At 43.2% G+C, this 22,301-nt stretch overlaps 2 protein-coding genes across 6 annotated transcripts in view; both read left to right on the forward strand.

The window, feature by feature from the left end:
* Positions 1 to 11,171: 11,171 nt before the first annotated feature.
* On the forward strand, positions 11,172 to 12,009 carry LOC139550927 (myosin-8-like). The gene is made up of 4 exons (XM_071362203.1): positions 11,172 to 11,240; positions 11,474 to 11,644; positions 11,771 to 11,875; positions 11,967 to 12,009. Exons 1-4 carry the CDS (start codon positions 11,178 to 11,180, stop codon positions 11,991 to 11,993), a joined length of 366 nt encoding a protein of 121 aa, XP_071218304.1. The 5' UTR covers positions 11,172 to 11,177; the 3' UTR covers positions 11,994 to 12,009.
* Positions 12,010 to 21,936: 9,927 nt separating this feature from the next.
* The window catches only part of LOC139562721 (protein hinderin-like), a 34,658-nt gene continuing 34,293 nt past the window's right edge, over positions 21,937 to 22,301 (forward strand). For 2 of the 5 annotated variants that reach the window (XM_071380687.1, XM_071380715.1), the window contains exon 1: positions 21,970 to 22,139. In XM_071380687.1, the coding sequence (XP_071236788.1) occupies positions 22,085 to 22,139 (55 nt within the window). In that variant the 5' untranslated portion in view covers positions 21,970 to 22,084. Of the gene's footprint in view, positions 22,234 to 22,301 lie in introns of all 5 variants that reach the window. The other 3 variants (XM_071380694.1, XM_071380706.1, XM_071380698.1) reach the window with 3 other exon arrangements.

Consider the following 22,301-nt stretch of genomic DNA (forward strand, 5'->3'; position numbering starts at 1 on the left):
TATTTGGGCAAACTCCTGGCAGACTTGATACAAAATATTGTGCAGTAATGTAATTCTTCACTGGATCAGTCTGAAATTTTGCACACACACTGCTGCCATCTGGTGGCCAAACTATATATGACACCTAGACTCCTATCTGAAAGTATAGCCTTTCTCTTGCACTTCAAAGATGATGGAACAAAACAAAAACAATATGCATGTTTTTCTTGTTTGTATTATCTTTTACCAGATCTAGTGTGTTATATTTTTCTACATTAATTTCAACTTCTAAGTGTTTCCTTTCAAATGGTATTAAGAATATGCATATCCTTGCTTCAGGCAGTTAGATTTGGGTATGTCATTTTAGGTGAACATTTAAAAAAAGGGTACGATCCTTAGGTTAGGTTTTAAGCCACATCACTTCCTATTAGGTTATGTAATCTTGCCCCTGAAAAAAACACCTATTGATAAGAGGCTATTTAGAAGCAAACTACAATTTTAGTTTTTGGTCAATTAAGTTTGGTTTCCCAACTAAATAATATTTCATTTCTTAGAATGATAGACATTTTACAAAGGAAAAGCTAGTTACAGAACATTAGGTTTTAAACTAGAGTACGCTACACTATTTTGTTAAATACATTTCTTACAAAGACTACTGCCTGCACAAACTATAACTTTAAACTATAGAGATTTCCCAGAAAATAAAAAATATATACTGTACATACACTGTATATATTATATATATAAAACAATTCTGCCGTCCTTTATATTTCATTTTCAAGGAGATAAGTCGTTTTCCACTGTCATGAGTTATCATCATTCTCAGAAGCCCAACTTTGCTCCTTTGTCACATCAAAGACTTGTCACATCAAAGGATTCAGGAACAGTATGCTAGTGACATTTGAGAGCTTCTCCACAGCTAAACTGCAGTGCCAAGGTGAATTAGGGGAGACTAGTGTCAACATAAGACCAACACAATGTCTAAACTTCAGTAACTGATATCCTTTGCAGAACGACATTTACACAACGTTAAGAAATGGTCAATCACAAGTGACCTATTCTATAAATACATAATGAAATTCAACCAACAATTTTGGGAGGCTTGATATCCAATGTGACCAGGTCGCCATTCAATCTTCCAATACTGCATTCTATAAGAGAACAGAGGTCTTAATCTAGAATTAAATATTATTGTCAGGAATAACTTCATAATTTACATAGTTACATTTATTATATCATCCTTTTTATGTTCAACAATGCTCACAATAGCTTTACTAAATGTATAAGTATTAAAACAATATAACTGATCTCTGTGAAACCCCAGAAATATCAGTGGCATGTTTAGTATCGATATGTGTTAATGACAGACAAAAGATACCAGATCAGTGGTAAAAATACATAACCAAACAGTACAAACAGAGCAAGCCATTACTGACTGGACACGTATCGCTCTATATAAGACGCCTTGCAGAACTCCTCCAAGGGCTGATAGGAAACCAGTCAAGGTGAGTTCTCATAATATGTGAGTCATACTCATATAATGTAGCCTTGGAAAGAGCCAACAGCTCTTCCAGTGATGTTAGGTATTTGTATAGGTACTTTCTAGTGGAATTTTATTGTGTCTCTTTCTGCCTTTTCAGTGTCTCACACTTATCATGCATGTTTGACCTGTTGCATACTTAAAAATGTGCCTGTTGTAGACAGACAGGGTGTCTGAGGTTTGCTCTCACAAGGTCGGTTCATCAGGAGTGGAAATATTGTCTGAACGCCCAGACTGTGGTTGCCAGGTGTTCTCCTCCTCTGCAGCCGGTCTCTGGGTATCTTTCTGTAACCCGTAGCGATAGTAAAAATATGCGTGGGAAATACCTCGTCAGAGATTCTGACTAAACTCCACATTAAGTCCTGTTTGTCTGTAATCTCCCGGCTGGAATGAATAAACATACATTCACTTAAGCTTGACTTTGTGGTCCTTAGTGGTCATTTCCACAACAATCTGGCATCACGACCAAGGATCTGTGATTCTGTCTGAGGAAGGCATCGGTGAGAGTCTGCGAAGGAGACACCGGTGGCACTCTTCGTGGGAAAGTGAAGGAAATTCCTGCCAGACCAAAGACGACTAGGACCCACCCTGACTAGACCACCACTGGAGACTACCAGGGGGGAAACACCACATTCACGAATCTGAACAGGACAACCCAATGAATTTCAGTAAGTCATTTAAATGAATTTGTAGCGAAAATAAAAGTAGTGACAAGGATCCTAAATCCCAGAAAGAGGAATTGGTGGGGCTAGTGAGAGCCCCATTGGCAGTACTGTTTATATGCATAAGATAAATGTCTATGTAGCCTGAGAGCTACAAGTAGTGAAAATAGCAACAGGATAAATGTCTATGTTTAAAAATACAAAAAATAAAAATGAACCTTTATTTAACTAGGCAAGTCAGTTAAGAACAAACTCTTATTTACAATGACGGCCTACCAAAAGGCAAAAGGCCTCCTGTGGGGACGGGGGCTAGGATTAAAATGTTTAAATTAAATAAAAACATAGGACAAAACATACATCACGACAAGAGAGACACCACAACACTACATAAAGAGAGACCTAAGACAACAGCATAGAATGGCAGCAACACAACATGACAACAACATAATAGCAACTGTCACAGGTCAGGTTTTCTCCCTTGAGTGTACTACCTGAGGTTGCCACTGGAGAGCGCCCCTGGGTTACTTCTAGTATCCAGGTGACCCTGATTGGGCTTATTGGGAAACTGTGGCGGTTTCTAACCCTCCACTTCCTACCAGCTCATCGTCTTCCTCCCCTCGGGAGCCTCATCTCCCAGCACCGGAGCGCTGTGAGGGGCATCCTGGGAGGTGTCGTAGGTTCCTGCTCCAATGTTCGGTGGTCTTCGAGCTGCAGGCATCAACATTTCCCACTGAGCATTCCAGAGTGGCATATGTCATCTTCTTGCTCTCAGGACAGGCTCTGGCTTCGGCCACGGCCATCTGGGAGCAGCAATCAATTTGATTCAATTGGCAAAGCTTCACCCAGGAGATGAGGAGGGGTTTTGATCACCCCATCAGTGGCAGGAACGTTGTTTGCGATTGCGATTTGGCAAGGCAGCCGGAGCATAGCTGATTAAGCCATTGATTTCCGGACGCTCGCCGCTGAGAGCGGTTGGGATATAGAGGCACTTCACTCAGTCTTTCTGAATGGACTCAGCGAGATTCTCAAGGACGAACTGGCTTCCTGGGACAACCCTGACACTCTGGAGGAGCTTATCACTCTGGCCATCAATTCGGCTATGGTTCTCCTTCATATCCTTCAAAGGAGCCGATGCAATTGGGAGGTGCCAGACTTTCCACTCTGGAGAGTCAGATACAGTTTCCTGCGGCCGATACAGTACGCACCTTGCTTCCGGCCAACCTGCGGTGGGACAATGGACAGGTGGACATTCCTGCTTTCATAGACTCTGGGGCTACCGGCGGTTTTCTGGATCGCACATTAGCTCGCCAACAGAGGCTGCCACTCACTAAGCTGGACACTCAGTCACTGTGCTGGATGGTCAACCCCTAGGGTCTGGGAAGGTGAAGCAACTCACCATGCCTATTCAACTACGAGTTCTGGATGACCATGTGGAGCTTATCCAGTTACATCTGGTGGACTCTCCTGAGCTTCCCCTGGTTCTTGGACATCTGTGGCTTTCCACCCATAATCCTCAAATTGACTGGCCTTCAGGAAGAGTTCTGGGATGGAATCCTTCATGTCAGTTCACCTGCCAGCAACTCTCTCCACACCTTTCCAGTCCTGCTCATCTGGAGACTTCCAATCCTCCTGTTCCTCTGGCTGGGAATGACATGCCTGACCTTTCCCGCGTACCTCAGGATTACTGGGATTTGGGTCAGATCTTACGCAAATAAAGGGCCAGCAAACTACCTCCTCACAGGCCCTACGATTGTGCCATCGACCTCCTGTCTGGTACCACTCCTCTGAAAGGAGGGCTGTATTCTCTCTCAGGTCCAGAGACTGCAGCCATGAACAGTCATATTGAGGAGGTGCTGGCGGCTAATTTTATTTATCCGTCCACTTCACCTGCAGGGGCGGGGGTTTTCTTTGTTGGGAAGAAGGATGGGGGATTACGTCCCTGTATCGATTACTGGGATTTAAATAACATTACCAACAAGAACCATTACCCCTTCCTCTTCTGTCATCAGCGTTTGAGAGACTCCAGGGAGCTACGGTTTTCTCTAAATTGGAGTTACGGATGCGCACAATCTGGTGCGCATCTGACAGGGAGATGAGTGGAAGACAGCGTTCAACACTCCTTGTGGACATTATGAGTACCGGCTCATGCCGTTTTGACTTACTAATGCTCCAGCCGTTTTCCAGGCCCTGGTTAATGATGTGATGCACGACCTTCACCAGTTCGTGTTTGTGTACCTGGATGACATCCTTATCTTCTCGTCCAAAATGTCCGCCAGGTTCTTCAAAGACTCCTCGCTCATCACTTGTTCATGATGCCCGAAAAGTGTGAGTTTCACGTTCCTCAGATCTCCTTCCTGGAGTACATCGTTTGTCAGGGCTGTGTACTGATGGACTCCCAAAAGGTAGGAGCGATGGTCAACTGGCCACAACCCAGCAAGGTCAAGCAAGTTCAATGTTTTTGGGTTGTGCTAACTTCTACCGGAGATTTGTGAGAAACTTTAGTGCTGTGGCGGCGCCATTGACAATGCTCACCAAGAGCTTTGCTGGGCATGTATGCTGGACCCCTGCAGCTGAGAAGGCGTTCCAGGACCTGAAACGTGTTTTTTTCTGCACCCATTATTGTTCATGCGGACCCTTCTCTTCCATTCGTGGTAGAGGTGGATGCCTCTGACGTTGGTGTGGGGGTGGTTCTGTCTCAGCGCTCGGCCAAAGACCAAAAGCTTCATCCCTGTGCCTTCTTCTCCAGGCGTCTCACTCCAGTGGAGAGGAACTATGATGTCAGCAATCGGGAGCTTCTTGCAGTCAATCTGGTTTTGGAGGAGTGGCGGGCGGCACTGGGCTCGGAACATCCCTTTACGGTTTGGACTGACCACAAGAACCTGGCCTACATCTAGGAGGCTAAACACCTCAATCCCGACAGGCTCGTTGAGCTCTCTTCTTCACTCGGTTCAGATTTACGTTATCTTAGCGTCCGGGGTCTAAGAACGTGAAGCCGGATGCTCTTTCTCGCCAGTTCCCCAGCTCCACTGAGAATCGGCCGCTTGAACCCATCATTACCAGGCCGCTCATCCTCACGCCGGTGTCCTGGGGTATAGAGACTGTAGTGAGGGAGGCACAAGGTAGGGAGGCAGATCCAGACGGCTGTCCATCAAACAGACTTTTTGTTCCTCTTGGGGCACGGTCCAAGATACTTCAGTGGGCTCACTTGTCACGTCTCACCTCTCATCCGGGAAGGCAGCGAACGCTAGAGTTTTTGAGGATGAGGTTTTGGTAGCCCTCGGCGGAGGCGGACACTCAAACCTTTGTGGCTGCCTTTCCGACATGCACACGGAACAAGACTCCTCGTCAGCAGCCTCTGGGGCTTCTTCATCCACTACCAACACTTGCTCGACCCTTGTCCCATCTCTCTATGGATTTCATCACGGGTCTTCCATCCTTAGACGGACACACGGTCATTCTGGTCATTGTGGACCGCTTTTCCAAGGCGGCACATTTCATTCCGCTGCCTAAACTTCCATCTGCCCATGAGACTGCTCAGCTAGTCATTCAGCATGTTTTCCGCCTTCACGGACTTCCTCTGGACATAGTCTCCGACTGGGGCCCCCAGTTTGCCTCCAGATTTTGGAGGGCATTCTGTATTCTTCTGGGGTCATCAGCCAGTCCGGGTTATCACCCTCAGTTCAATGGTCAAACTGAGCAGGTGAACCAGATCTGGCGACTGCCTTATGGTGCTGTGTGTATGCCAACCCCACCACTTGGAGTCAGCTCCTTCCCTGGGTGGAGTATGCACACAACACTCTCCAGTGTTCCTCCACTGGCCTGTCACCATTGCAGGTGTTGTACGGTTACAAGCCCCCCCTGTTTCCAGATCAAGAGATTGAAGTGGCGGTTCCGTCCGCTCAGCGCCTCATCTCTCATTCCCGCCGGACCTGGAAGAGGGCTCAGTGAGCGCTCTGGAGGTCCTCAGCTCAGGTTCAACGACAGGCCAACAGTCATCGCTGCCCGAATCCCCTCCTGTGTCCAGGCCAAATGTTCTGGTTGTTTATTAGGGATTTGCCTCTACGTGTGGAATCTAGGAAGTTGGCTCCCCACTACGTTGGGCCATTCAAGGTTCTACGGCACATCAATCCAGTGGCCTATTGCCTTCGTCTTCCCCGGTCCATGAGGGTTCATCCCACCTTCCACATCTCCAGACTCAAGCCTGTGGTGTTCAGTCCTCTGGTTCCGGCCACCCGGCCTCCACCTTTGCCTCGCATGATAGCCGGACAGCCAGCCTACACGGTGCAACGCATCCTCTCCAGTCGTCAATTCCGGTGAGGGACTCAGTATCTCGTGGACTAGGAGAGTTACGGGCCTGAGGAACGTTCCTTGGTTCCGGCCCGGGACATTTTGGACCCCGGACTCATTCGGGTCTTCTGTCGACGTTCAGCTACCCTTGGTGGAATGTCGGGAGCCGTTCCTTGAGGGGAGGGGGGGGGGGGGGGGCCCTGTCACAGGTCAGGTTTTCTCCCTTGCGTGTACTACCTGAGGTTTCCACTGGAAAGCACCCCTGGGTTACTTCTAGTATCCAGGTGGCCCTGATTGGGCTTATTGGGATCACCTGCTGGATGACTATTTAGGTTCCTATGTAGACTGTGCCAGTTGCTCAGGTCTCGTGTTTTGTTCATTGTTCTCGTGTGCCCTTGCCTTGTTGTTTTGCTATGAAGACCTTAAGTAAATATTCTGGATTTACCCTTACCTCTGCCTGCTGTGTTTCCCTGCGCCTGGGTCTGAGTTCATACTAGCACTAATGTCACAGCAACACAACATGGCAGCAGCACAACATGGTAGCAGCACAACATGGTAGCAGCACAAAACATGGTACAAACACTATTGGGCACAAACAACAGCACAAAGGGCAAGAAGGTAGAGATAACAATACATCACGCGAAGCAGCCACAACTGTCAGTAAGAGTGTCCATGAGTCTTTGAATGAAGAGATCGAGATAAAACTGTCCAGTTTGGGTGTTTGTTGCAGCTCGTTCCAGTCGCTAGCTGCTGCGAACTGAAAAGGGGAGCGACCCAGGGATGTGTGTGCTTTGGGGACCTTTAACAGAATGTGACTAGCAGAATGGGTGTTGTATGTGGCGGATGAGGGCTGCAGTAGTTATTTTAGATAGGGTGGAGTGAGGCCTAAGAGGGTTTTGTAAATAAGTATCAACCAGTGGCTCTTGCGACAGGTATACAGAGACAACCTATTTACAGAGGAGTATAGAGTGCAGTGATGTGTCCTATAAGGAGCATTAGTGGCAAATCTGATGGCCAAATGGTAAAGAACATCTAGCCGCTTGAGAGCACCTTTACCGGCCGATCTATGAATTACATCTCCGTAATCTAGCATGGGTAGGATGGTCATCTAAATACTATAAACATCAAGAAACCCAGTCAGTTGATTATTGACAAGTTTTTCCAACACTTTTGATAAACAGGACAAAATAGAATTTGGCCTATAACAGTTAGGATCAGCTTGATCTCCCCTATAAATAAAGAACGCACTGTGCCTGCCTTCCAAGCAAGAAGGCAGACACAGAGAGGAGAGACAGGTTCAAAAGGTCAGAGATAGGCTTGGCGATGACAGGGGCAGCAACCTTAAAGAAGAAAGGGTCTTAACCATCTGACCCAGATGGTTTTTTGCAGTCAAGTTTAAGGAGCTCCTTTGGCACCTCGGACTCAGTCACTGCCTGCAGGGAGAAACTTTGGGGAGCTTTGGGGAAAAAGAGGGAGAAGCATCTGTGCTAGTCGCATTAGAAGGGTGGGAGATTAATCAAATAGGCATGGCTGAGTCAAATAGGAATCCTGACTTAATGAAGTAGTCATTAAAGAGCTCAGCCATGTGCTCCTTGTCAGTAACAACCACATCATCAACATTAAGGGACATGGACAGGTGTGAGGAGAAGGGTTTATTCTCCAGGTCTTTAACCGTTTTCCAGAACTTCTTGGGGTTTGACCCACAGAGACAGAACTGCTCCTTAACCTCTCTTGGGTAGGGGGCAGTATTTTCACGTCCGGATGAAAAGCGTGCCCAAAGTAAACTGCCTGTTACTCAGGCCCAGAAGCTAGGATATGCATATACTTGGTAGATTTGGATAGAAAACAGATAGAGAAGTTTCTAAAACTGTTAAAATTATGTCTGTGAGTATAACAGAACTGATATGGCAGGCGAATATATCATTATAATGCATTTTTCTTCTTGGCTTTCAAAAAAGCTTCAGACTAAACATTACTCACTCAGTTACAGGTTGGATGGTGTTTTCAGGTTTCTGTTGTTTGTTTGCCAGAGCATTTGCTGTATAGCTTGGAAATAGGAATGTTTGGTAGTAGGAATCCATCCAGGTAATTTTGTTCAAAATCAGGTTGTAGGTTTAGAGTTTTGATTTGGAGTGAAGGTTATGTTGTACAGTGGTATGTAGCCTGAGAGCTACGAGCAGTGAAAATAGGCATAGGATAAATGTCTATGTCGCATGAGAGCTATGAGTAGTAAAGATAGGCATAAGAGAAATGTATATGTAGCCTGAGAGCTACGAGCAGTGAAGATAAGCATAAGAGAAATGTCTGTGTAGTCTGAGAGCTACGAGTATATGTGTGAATGACTAAGCTTTTTGACAGGAGGAATAGCCTCCCGTGTGAATGAGGAGAGTGTGGATTGTTAATTCTTAAACTGTAAAGGATAGGATTAATAACCAATAAAAGGAGTATGAAGCAAATAGCAGTGATGGAAAAAGTACGCAATTGTTATACAAAGTAAAGATACCTTAATAGAAAAGGACTCTCTAAAAGTCACCCAGTAAAATACTACTTGAGTAAAAGTCTAAAAGTGTTTGGTTTTAAATATACTTTAAATATCAAAAGTAAATGTAATTGCAAAAATATACTTAAGTATCAAAAAGTAAAAGTATAAATAATTTCAAATTGCTTATATTAAGCAAACCAGATGGCACACTTTTCTTTTTTAAATTGTTTACGGATAGCCAGGGGCACACTCGAACACTCAGACATAATTTACAAACGAAGCATTTGTGTTTAGTGAGTCCGCCAGATCAGAGGCAGTAGGGATGACCAGGGATGTTCCATTGATAAGTGCGTGAATTGGACCATTTTCCTGTCCTGCAAAGCATTCCAAATGTAACAAGTACTTTTGAGTGTCAGGGAAAGTAAAAAGTACATTATTTTCTTTAGGTATGTAGTGAAGTAAAAGTAGTCAAAAATATAAAGAGTTAGGGCCTCCCGGGTGGCGCAGTGGTCTAGGGCACTGCATCGCAGAGCTAGCTGTGCCACCAGAGACTCTGGGTTCGCGCCCAGGCTCTGTCGCAGCCGACGCACAATTGGCCTAGCGTCGTCCGGGTTTGGCCGGTAGGGATATCCTTGTCTCATCGCACACCAGCGACTCCTGTGGTGTGCCGGGCGCAGTGCGTGCTAACCAAGGTAGCCAGGTGCACGGTGTTTCCTCTGACACATTGGTGCGGCTGGCTTCCGGGTTGGAGGCGCGCTTTGTTAAGAAGCAGTGCGGCTTGGTTGGGTTGTGTTTCGGAGGACGCATGGCTTTCGACCTTCGTCTCTCCCGAGCCCGTACGGGAGTTGTAGCGATGAGACAAGATAGTAATTACTAACAATTGGGGAGAAAAGGGGGTAAAATTTAAAAAAGAAATATATAAAAATATATATAAATAGTTAAGTAAAGTACAGATACCCCAAAAAACTACTTAAGTAGTAAAGTATTTTTACGTAAGTACTTTACACCACCACAGAAGGGGATTTATCGCTGATTTACGATAAAATTGTCAACCCTGTTACGATCAACCCTGTCACTTTATTCAGCACTTAATAGGCACTTACTGTAGTATTTTTTTAATTTAGCATCTTGAGATGGGAAAACTTGTTTTTATGAAGATGTGCTCTTTATGACAGAATGTTAAAAGTTGGTGAAATCCAACGTTTTTTATGACCAAGTTCCAAGGCACCAAATTGGTGGAACGACCCACCTAATTAGCACTTACCAGTTTTGCTGTGCGTGATGAATTCAGTCTAGCATGTTTCTGCACTTAAAGGTTGGTTTTGATTATGCTGATGATTATGATGGTGATGATGGTAATGATGATGATGATGGTGATGATGATGATGAGGGTGATGACGACGATGACGATGATGATGATTATGATAGTGATGATGATTATGATGGTGATGATGATGATTGTCATGATGATTATTATGATGATGATGATGATGAGGGTGATGATGATGATGATTATGGTGGTGATGATGGTGATGGTGATGATGACGATGGTGATGATGAGGGTGATGATGACGATGATTATGATAGTGATGATGATGATTATGATGATGATGGTGATGATGATGATGATGGTCATGATGGTGCTGATTGTGATGATGATGGTGATGATGATGATTATGATTATGATGGTGATGATTACGATGATGATGGTGATGATGATGATCGTCATGATGATGATTATGATGATTATAATGATTATGATGATGGTGGTGATGATGATTGTCATGATGATTATTATGATGATTATGATGGTGATGATGATGATTGTCATGATGATGATTATGATGGTGATGATGATGATTGTCATGATGATGCTGATTGTCATGATGATTATTATGATTATTATGATGATGATGATGATGATGGTGGTGATGATGATGATTGTGATGATGATGATTATGATGGTGATGATGATGATGATGATTATGATGGTGATGATGGTGATGGGGATGATGATGATGATGCTGATGGTGATGATGAGGGTGATGATGACGATGATTATGATGGTGATGACGATGATGATTATGATGATGGTGATGATGATGATTGTCATGATGATGATGATTGTGATGATGATGATGGTGATGATGATGATTATGATGATGACACAAGCCTCATCAACACTAAAAAGAAGCTGGAGACTGACTTTCCTCAGGTCAAAGGTGAAATGGAAGACACTGTCCAGGAAGCAAGAAATGCAGAGGAAAAGGCCAAGAAGGCTATTACTAATGTGAGTCTACATACATTAAATAACTATAAGTAGACATTAATAGCCGTCTTGGCCATTAATGTCTCATTATTTGTCAGCACAATCAAGTTTTGTACAATACTATACTGTCTTGTTTTAGTTCCTTTTCCCGAACATGTTTGTGTAAAAATGCCATTTCCATTTAGAGCCAAACATTGCCAGTGCTATAATTATGTGCACATTAAGGACAATACTTTCATTTTGCAATAATCCAGCCTGCCATGAATGCAGGGGAGCTGAAGAAGGAGCAGGACACCAGCTCTCACCTGGAGAGGATGAAGAAGAACCTGGAGGTCACAGTGAAGGACCTGCAGCACCGTCTGGATGAGGCTGAGAATCTGTCCATGAAGGGCGGAAAGAAACAACTCCAGAAACTGGAGTCTAGGGTAAACTCCTTAACTATGTATCGTTCATTAATTTGAAAGAAAGTCGACTCCATAATTGAAAAGGCAATACTTTAGTTATAATTTAGTATTACCATCACAACAAAACACAGAAGTCTTATATTTCAGGTCCGTGAGCTGGAAGGTGAAGTTGATGCTGAACAGAGACATGGGGCTGATGCTATCAAAGGTATCTGCAAATATGAGGGAAGAGTCAAGGAGCTCACATACCAGGTTAAGATTTTTCTTAGTAATTATAATAATAGTCTATTTATGAAGCTACACATGATATAATGCGTACAGTATATTATTTTACAACCCACAGACTGAAGAGGTTCCAGGATCCGGTTGACACGCTGAGGAAGCCGTAAGTACAATACTTGCTTGACATCTTGCTTTATTGAGATGGTTTATTTATGTAGTGTTACAAGGTGCAGGAACTTTGGTATTAGTGTATTAGCCTTTGTTTTAGCTTTATCACAGAAGGGACCATCACTGCAAGTAGTTTCAGTATATATCAGGGATGTTTCTGCCATTGAAATCCTTGGGCCGCATAGTTTTTCTTTTCGGACCACCGAAAAATGTAAGTTTAAAATACATTTTCATGATGGAAAATGCTTTCAGTATGACCTTAAATGACTAAAACCAAATAGTATTTAGAAAAGATAATGGACCTATGTATTATTTGAAAATATAATATTTGAGAACTAACAATCGCCTAAATAAAAGCTAGACAGTCAGGGAAAATAGAAAATTCACAAAATATTGAATTTAGCAGTATTGCTTGTGTTATTATGTTTGAGCAAAGGAACACAGTATTAGCCATGGCAAAATTCACAGAATTTAAGGAAATTGGTTTTAAAACTGCAACATTTTCTCTCAGCTCCATAGCAAAATGTTTAGAATTGCAGGAAATTGGCTTAAACATACAAACATCTCTCTACACCACCGCTTAGCTGCTTTTAGCAATGCTAGTATTTACACACTAGCATCGTGGGAATTAGCTTGCACATTTTTTTTATTGTCCGCTGGAAGTTAAATAAAATTACATTTCCACTTACTGTTGATTGTCTGTAGCGTTGGAGGGGGGAATGTGAAGAAAAAATAACATTAATGGAATGTATAATTAAACAGAATTTCTAAGGGTGGGTCTGTTGTAGACCTATGCAGTATACCTCAGCGAGGTCAGTTCCTCTCTACCTCATGTCAAAATAAGTCCCCCACAAGTTCTTGCTTTTTTGTGCAGGTATGGAGCACGTGCAGGACTTATTTTGACATGAGGTAAGCGGAGAGGAAGTGTGTCTACAACAGACCCACGTTTGGAAAGTCTGTTTAATTTATGTTCTATTAGATGATTTTTCTGAATTGTTCTCAATTTCCCCCCTGCATAAGGACCAAACCTACAGACAATCAACAGAGTAAGTTGAAATGCTATTCTATTTCACTTCTGGCTTCTGGTGGGCTATTCTGTTATTTTTGCAAGCTAATTCCCAGCACCACTAGTGTGTAAATACTAGTGGTGCTAAAAGCAGATAGGGGCTGCTAAAGGTTTATAAAAAATCAATTTCCATGCCCCCTGCCACGACCTTTTATATTCCGGAAAAAAACTATATATGTATAAAATATAAACTCCTTCCTTTCATTCTAATGCATGCATGATTTTCAATAAACAAATAACAAAATAGTGTAGTTATGGGATCAGATCTGTCAATCAATCATACACACTCATTACTTTGACTCTATCATTCAGTTATTCTACATGACTTTAAATGTTTTTTGCTTCGTTTTTTTTTTTTTTTTTTTTTTTACATATATAAATATTAAAAAGTGTTTTGACACCCCTACAGGAAGAGCAGGCCAACACTCACCTGTCCAGGTAAAGGAAGCTGCAGCATGAGCTTGAGGTCAACAAAATCAACAAAATGAGAGCAAAGAGTCGTGAAGTTGGCAAGGTATAATCAAATATTTTGTTCTCTGATTTCCTTAGATATGTTGACTTTAATGAACCCAGATTAAAGATGAATGATATGCAAGTACATATAAAATAGACAAAAATTACATGATCCTTTTTCTTGTTAATCCATTTAGGGAAAAGAAGCTGAAGAATTAAGTGCAGCCCTGAAGAGAGACATTAACAAGGAGTCATACAATATGAGTTCCCGATAAAATGTTCTCGTATAAAATAGTCATTCAATAAAGTGAGCTGACAAAGCCTGTAAATCTCCTTGTTTTTGTGATTTCCTCCTATCATTATGCTGCTGTAATAATGTATAGTATTGGTAGTTAATGTTTTGGTTTAGCTAATGGGTTGTGTTTTGGTATGCAATTTTCTATTATACTTTCTACAATGTTTTTATGTTGTGAAAAAATAAATATGGTGGCCCCTAGGGTCTAAGGATAGGCAACACACCCCATTAAAATTCTCAGTGGGAGAATCTCAAATGGTTTTTCTCACCTCACCTCCTCTCCTCCGTCCTCTCTCTGGAAACAAATGCCTTTGCATGAAATGAGACTCTCCTCCTCAGCTCACGAGTCATCATGTAAATTATGTTTACATGGGTGGAATCCCAAAATAAATGTGTAAAGTGATGAAAACAAATGTAGCTAGTTGTGCAAGACATGTTATAGATAAAATGATAAGTAGCGTATAATTTAAAAAATGTGGATTATAAAACAATTCCACGCTACCTGCCGCAAGGATTCTTTTGTGCATCCTCTGTCAAAGTACATTTACATTTACATTTAAGTCATTTAGCAGACGCTCTTATCCAGAGCGACTTACAAATTGGTGCATTCACCTTATGATATCCAGTGGAACAACCACTTTACAATAAATAGTGCATCTAACTCTTTTAAGGGGGGGGGGGTTAGAAGGATTACTTTATCCTATCCTAGGTATTCCTTAAAGAGGTGGGGTTTCAGGTGTCTCCAGAAGGTGGTGATTGACTCCGCTGACCTGGCGTCGTGAGGGAGTTTGTTCCACCATTGGGGTGCCAGTAGGTAATTAGGTAAATTAGGTAATCATAACGAATTGTCATTCTCCTCGATCACTTATCGGTTTCCAGGTCATGGAGGAGAGGAGGACGGAAGAGTCTGGGAGAGCAGACATTTTCCAATTGGGAATGTCCCATAATGTACGGAAATGCTTAGACTTTCCTCTTCTAATGACAAAACTAATAATGGAGCACAATGCCTGAAAGACGGTTTTGCTCAATCAACTATTAAATATATTGTAGATTTTGATTACACTGAAGTAATGTAGAAAATGCCTATCAAATACATATGCTTATAATTTGTTATATATTTCACTACATTCAATACCAAATGACTATTCATACTCACACACGATTCAATAGTTAAAACTTATCCCTTGAAACTAGGCCTGAAGAGAATGTCTTGATTTATTAACCAACTGCTCCCAATGACGGATTTGATGTACATAACTTTATAGATAACGACAATGTCTATTACTAAAAAATAAACTTCACCTCTTTACTAAAGGTGAGAGACAAGCATGAATTCCAATATTAAAATGTGAATTCCTCTGGACTTCAGATTGTGGTCACCTTTTACAATGATAATATCTGGAAATAGTTCAAGTCTAACAAGATTAGATTTTTAGGCCCATTTAATTGCCAGAGCTATTTTTGCTGTGTCTTTTTTGGACATCACACCCCTTATGTAACGAGTATAACAAAACATCTGTATATAAAACATTAACAAAACATGTTCTGTGTGGTATGCTCCACAAATGTGGATGCAGCTATGGACTTCAACCTAGATATGTGTTACTTATCGATGAGCCTAAATAACATATTTTTATTTTTATTTTTATTTCACCTTTATTTAACCAGGTAGGCTAGTTGAGAACAAGTTCTCATTTGCAACTGCGACCTGGCCAAGATAAAGCATAGCAGTGTGAACAGACAACACAGAGTTACACATGGAGTAAACAATAAACAAGTCAATAACATGGTAGAATACGGATTTAGGGTTGTACCTGGTGGGTTCCTTGATGATTTGTGTGAGATTGAGGGCATCAAGCTTGGATTGTAGGACTGCCGGGGTGTTAAGCATATCCCAGTTTAGGTCACCTAACAGAACAAACTCTGAAGCTAGATGGGGAGCGATCAATTCACAGATGGTGTCCAGGGCACAGCTGGGAGCTGAGGGGGGTCGGTAGCAGGCGGCAACAGTGAGAGACTTATTTCTGGAGAGATTAATTTTTAAAATTAGAAGTTCGAACTGTTTGGGCATAGACCTGGAAAGTATGACAGAACTTTGCAGGCTATCTCTGCAGTAGATTGCAACTCCTCCCCCTTTGGCAGTTCTATCTTGACGGAAAGTGTTATAGTTGGGTATGGAAATCTCAGAATTTTTGGTGGCCTTCCTAAGCCAGGATTCGGACACGGCAAGGACATCAGGATTGGCAGAGTGTGCTAAAGCGGTGAGTAAGGCAAACTTAGGGAGGAGGCTTCTGATGTTGACATGCATGAGGCCAAGGCTTTTTCGATCGCAGAAGTCAACAAATGAGGGTGACTGGGGACATGCAGGGCCTGGGTTTACCTCCACATCACCCGAGGAACAGAGGAGTAGTAGGATGAGGGTGCGGCTAAAGGCTATCAAAACTGGTCGCCTAGAGCGTTGTGGACAAAGAATAAAAGGAGCAGATTTATGGGCGTGGTAGAATAGATTCTGGGCATAATGTGCAGACAGGGGTATGGAGGGGCGCGGGTACAGCGGAGGCAAGCCCAGGCACTGGGTGATGATAAGAGAGGTTGTATCTCTGGACATGCCAGTCTCAATGGGTGAGGTCACCGCATGTGTGGGGGGTGGGACAAAGGGGGTATCAGAGGTACGGAGAGTGGAACTACAGGGTCCATTGCAAACCAAAACAATGATAATGAAAACTAGCCTGAACAACAGTATGCAAGGCATATTGATATTTGAGAGAGACATACAATAAGGCATAAAGTGATTGCAGGTCTTGATTGGGAGAGCTAGCTAAAACAACAGGTAAGATAACAGCAGCAATAACAGGGTGCTAGTCTAACACAGCAACAACAGGTAAAAATGGCGACGACTAGGCAGAGAGGGTCGGATTAACTACACACAGATCCTGAGTTAAAGCACAGAGCCGACAGATAAAACACAAATAAACAGAATGGAGTACCGTGAATTAATGGACAGTCAAGCATGCATCAGCTATGTAGCCAAGTGATCATAGTGTCCAGGGGGCAGCCGTAGATGGAGCAGAGGAGGCCTCCACTAAGCTAGCACGCGGCGTTTAAAGTTAGTAGCCCGGGGGGTGGTCTGCTCAGACGGAGGGGGTCTGCTCAGACGTGGTTGTGTCGACAGAGAATCCAAGCCAGATGGCGATGGCGAAAGAGAGGTTGTGAATTGTAGAATTGTGTTTGCTAACTGGTGCTAGCTTCGTGGCAGTGGCAGTGGCGCTAGCTCTTCAGCTAGCCGGCAGATGGGCCTAGCTCGAGGCTAGCTCAAGGCTAACTGGTGCTTGCTTCGGGACAGAGGTGTTAGCCAGTAGTAGCCACTCGGTTGCAGCTAGCTAGCTGTGATGATACGGTGTAATTGTCCAGAGCTTGCGTCAGGAATCCGGTGATGTGGTAGAGAAAAAGCAGTCCTATATGCTCTGGGTTGATATCGCGCTTGCAGCTAGCCGGCAGATGGGCCTAGCTCGAGGCTAGCTCAAGGCTAACTGGTGCTTGCTTCGGGACAGAGGTGTTAGCCAGTAGTAGCCACTCGGTTGCAGCTAGCTAGCTGTGATGATACGGTGTAATTGTCCAGAGCTTGCGTCAGGAATCCGGTGATGTGGTAGAGAAAAAGCAGTCCTATATGCTCTGGGTTGATATCGCGCTTGCAGACTGGCAGGTATTGGCCCGGTATTGAAGCTGGCTGTGTCCGAGTTGAGGGTGAAGACCGCAGCAGTGGCTAACTGACTACTAGCTAGTAGCTAGTTATCTGGCTAGCTTCTGCTTGGGGTTACGGTTCTAAAGTATAAAAAAATAGCAGGTCCGTACCACATTGGGTGAGGCGGAATGTAGGAATGTATATTCAGTTCCTAGATGGAAAGTGAAATTAAAATATATACGAAATGTATACGAAAAATACGAAGACTATTTACTATTTACTATTTACACGCGACAGGACAATACAGGACAATACAAACACACGTCCGACTGCTTCGCCATCTTGGATTACAGTTGAAGTCGGACATTTACATACACCTTAGCCAAATACATTTAAACTCAGTTTTGCACAATTCCTGACATTTAATTAGAATAAAAATTCCCTGTTTTAGGGCAGTTAGGATCACCACTTTATTTTAAGAATGAAATGTCAGAATAATAGTAGAGAGATTGATTTCTTTCAGCTTTTATTTCTTTCATCACATTCCTAGTGGGTCAGAAGTTTACATATACTCAATTAGTATTTGGTAGCATTGCCTTTAAATTGTTTAATTTGGGTGAAATGTTTCGGTTAGCCTTCCACAAGCTTTCTACAATAAGTTGGGTGAATTTTGGACCATTCCTCCTGATAGAGCTGGTGTAACTGAGTCAGGTTTGTAGGCCTCCTTGCTCGCACACGCTTTTTTTTCCAGTTCTGCCCACAAATTTTCTATAGGATTGAGGTCAGGGCTTTGTGATGGCCACGCCAATACCTTGACTTTGTTGTCCTTAAGGCATTTTGCCACAACTTTGGAAGTATGCTTGGGGTCATTGTCCATTTGGAAGACCCCTTTTCGACCAAGCTTTAACTTCCTGACTGTTGTCTTGAGGTGTTGCTTCAATATATCCACATAATTTCCCTTCCTCATGATGCCATTATTTTATGCGGTTCACCAGTCCCTCGTGCAGCAAAGCACCCCCACAACATGATGCTGCCACCCCCGTGCTTCACAGTTGGGATGTTGTTCTTTGGCTTGCAAGCCTCCCCCTTTTTCCTCCAAACATAATGGGGACAAAGTACGATCTTTGTCCCCATGTGCAGTTGCAAACCGTAGTCTGGCTTTTCTATGGTGGTTTTGGAGCAGTGGCTTCTTCCTTGCTGAGTGGCCTTTCAGGTTATGTCGATATTAGACTCGTTTTACCGTGGATATAGATACTTTTGTACCTGTTTCCTCCAGCATCTTCACAAGGTCCTTTGCTGTTGTTTTGGGATTGATTTGCACTTTTTCGCACCAAAGTACGTTCATCTCTAGCAGACAGAACGTGTCTCCTGCCTGAGCGGTATGACTGCTGCGTGGTCCCATGGTGTTAATACTTGCGTACTGTTGTTTGTACAGATGAACGTAGTACCTTCAGGCATTTGGAAATTGCTTGCAAGGATGAACTAGACTTGTGGTCTACAATTTTTTTTCTGAGGTCTTGGCAGATTCTTTTTGATTTTCCCATGATGTCAAGCAAAGAGGCACTGAGTTTGAAGGTAGGCCTTGAAATTCATCCAGGTACACCTCCAATTGACTCAAATGTTGTCAATTAGCCTATCAGAAACTTCTAAAGCCATGACATAATTTTCTGGAATTTTCCAAGCTGTTTAAAGGCACAGTCAACTTAGTGTATGTAAACTTCTAACCCACTGGAATTGTGATACAGTGAATTATAAGTGAAATAATCTGTCTGTAAACAATTGTTGGAAAAATAACTTGTGTCATGCACAAAGTAGATGTCCTAAACGATTTGCCAAAACTATAGTTTATTAACAAGACATTTGTGGACCTAAGTGTATGTAAACTTCTGACTTCAACTGTACAATACAAAGAAGACATGTCTAGACTTCTTGGCTGCTTTGAAATAATCATGGAGACAAATTGTTAAGAACAGCTTTACATTCTCTGGTGCTACAACCCAAAGTAACCAAAACCATTTCTACCTAAATGATTAAATACTCTCTTCTTAATAGCCTATGAGTTCCTGTTGAGCGACCTTGTCAGTTCAACTGATTGAAGACAGTGGATTAATACACTAGATGTGTTATGCGGAAAATAATGGTTGAACCCAAGAGCAGACTCAGGTAAGGAGACGGGGATGAAGTAATCAAGGTATTTATTGGAACACGGGGAAGATGAATGGCAGGTCAGGGGAAACTCAGGTTGGTTGCTGGAGACCAGGTGCGGAGGCTGAGGCTGGAGCGAGGGGGGTTGAGATCGGGTAAGCAGGTCCGGGGAGGAATCCAAGGGAGTAGTGGAATGGGGAATCCAGGACAGAGCAGCAGGGTGATGAGACGTGGAACAGGAGACAGGGACCGGAGTCAGAGCAGGCAGAAATGTAGCGGAGAGGAAAACAGCATCAGGCAGGGTAACAGGATCTAAGTAGTAACAAATAGCTAGAAGCGTAAACTGATTGAGCAGAGATTATGATCTGGCAGTGTGGAAGTGGCAGGTTTGAGTATTTGTAGAGGTCTTGATTATGGAACAGGTTGCAGCTGGTGGGGATCTGCTCCGACTCCAGCACACCTGTCTCCGTCCACACAATCACACACACACACACACACACACACACACACACACACACACACACACACACACACACACACACACACACACACACACACACACACACACACAGAGAGAGAGAGGGAAAGAGCACTGGGGCAGGCGGCAGGTCAAAGAGACACAGGATGACCAGTAGAGGGTGTTGCAGGAGCAAATGTGACAAGATGTGTGAGCCCCTGGATTCACCCTCTGAATGGCACACATTCAGACATTCCATGTCTCAATTGTCTCAAGGCTTAAAAATCTTTAACCTTTATCTAAAAATTATTGAAGTGGATTTAACAAGTGACATCAAAAAGGGATCATAGCTTTCACCTGGATTTACCTGGTGAGGTTATGTCATGGAAAATGACATAATGTTTTGTACACTCAGTGTATATAATGGTGTGTAAGGACAATATGGACATTATATGAATAGAAAAGGTGTGTACAGCAGTAATTATATAGGTTGAGCCATGACTAGAATACAGTATATACATATAAAGTTGGTAAAACTGTATGTAAACATCATTAAAGTGACTCGTGTTCAATGTCTCTATGTACATAGGGGTAGAGTACCGGGTGGGTAGAGTACCAGATGGTAGCCGGCTAGTAACCATGACTAAGGTTCAGGGCAGGATACTGGGCGGAGGCCGGCTAGTGATGACTGTTTAAAAATCCTTAAGAGTCTATTGACATACCCGTGCGTCAATCTAAGTAACAAAAAATGAAATCCCCATCAAAATCCATCAGTTTAAGATAGAGATATCAGGTTTTTTGCCTGAGTTGCGTCTCAACCCACCACCTCCGCCTATGTTGGCCTTCCACATCTGCAGCGTCCGAATGGTTTGGCTTACAAACTATTATGACCACTCTAGAAAGGGGAGACTCTTACGAAGAAGACGTGTTCTCCGTTTTGCTCTACAACCCCCACAAGTGTCACGAGACTCTTCTGAAGATAACCCATACACCCCTCCCCCTCCGACTTTTAGAGGTTAAACTGTTTAACAGTCTGATGGCCTGGATATACAGTAGAAGCTTTTTATTAGTCTCTCAGTCCCAGCTTGGATAGCCCTGTGGTTGCGGGCGGTGCAGTTTCCATACCAGGCGGTGATACAGAAAACAAATTGGGTGTGGAAAAATATATGTTTGCACCCCTATTTTGAAAGTGGGCATGGAGCTGCTCCATTGCTCAGGTGCCTGCCCCAAGTAGCTACTCATGGTACTTTCAAGACAACTAGGAACTTGGAAATAACCGAGGTCAAATCATGACGCCTTTAGGGTGACCACATGTCCTGGATTGTGGTGACAGTCCAGCATTTTGACCCTTTGTCCCACAACCAAACAATCATATCCCGCATTTCATCAACAAATTCAAACACCACTAATTTACAAACAACATTAATGTGTCCCATATTTCAGTCAGACATTCCAATCTGTATATTTTGCAGCAGTGAGGAAGTGGCAAAGCATGTGGTTTCACTTTCACCAAAATCTGTCCAAAATAAGCCCAATGCATTTCTATGGGCTTTTTTGTTTTACTTGTCGCCTGCCTTCGCGCCTTGCCTTTGGTAAAACGACTCCTATAGTTAGGACGCAGACATCAGCATCTAGTCTCATCTACAGATCTCTGTTTACAGTCACGTAGCGCTTTTGACACGATATCACAAGGATGTGGTACTGTTGATGTTAATGCCGCGTTCAAAACGTCAGTGATCTTCAGGTCGGAAAGTCGGAGCTCTAGAAATAGTTGGAATTCCGAGTTGAAAGACCGTTAAAATATATTTTTCCCAGTCGGAGCAGTTTTTTCCCCGAGATCCCAGTTGTTTGGAACGCAGCATCAGTCCACCTTCATCCTACCCCCCAAACAAGTGTGTCTTTCATCCTAACAAGTGTCAGTTTCTACGCAACCTGGCAATGCTTGGCATCCTGGGAGTGGCGTTTGATTCAATATGGCGGCAGCAAAGGAAGGAAAGAACAAATCAGGATTTTTGGGGATTAATGACAGTATCCTTTTACTTGGTGTCCATAAAAGACAGCCCCCCGTATAAGAAGTTTTGAACGTTTTGAAGTCGAAATTGTCAGTATGTTTTCGATGACGGTAGGATAAGTTTTTATTAACAAGCCGGGTGTTGTGTGTCTGTGGACTTGGTATGAAGCTAACGTTAG

Source organism: Salvelinus alpinus, chromosome 2 (genome assembly GCF_045679555.1).
Source record: "Salvelinus alpinus chromosome 2, SLU_Salpinus.1, whole genome shotgun sequence".
NCBI classification, from domain to species: domain Eukaryota; kingdom Metazoa; phylum Chordata; class Actinopteri; order Salmoniformes; family Salmonidae; genus Salvelinus; species Salvelinus alpinus.

What these genes read in the sequence shown, in the direction of transcription:
- LOC139550927 (XM_071362203.1), top strand. Translation starts at nt 11,178, where the DNA reads ATGGAAGACACTGTCCAGGAAGCAAGAAATGCAGAGGAAAAGGCCAAG. An exon ending in CCAAGAAGGCTATTACTAAT is followed by an intron (nt 11,241 to 11,473) that starts GTGAGTCTACAT and finishes GCAATAATCCAG; the next exon opens with CCTGCCATGAATGCAGGGGA. An exon ending in TCCAGAAACTGGAGTCTAGG is followed by an intron (nt 11,645 to 11,770) that starts GTAAACTCCTTA and finishes CTTATATTTCAG; the next exon opens with GTCCGTGAGCTGGAAGGTGA.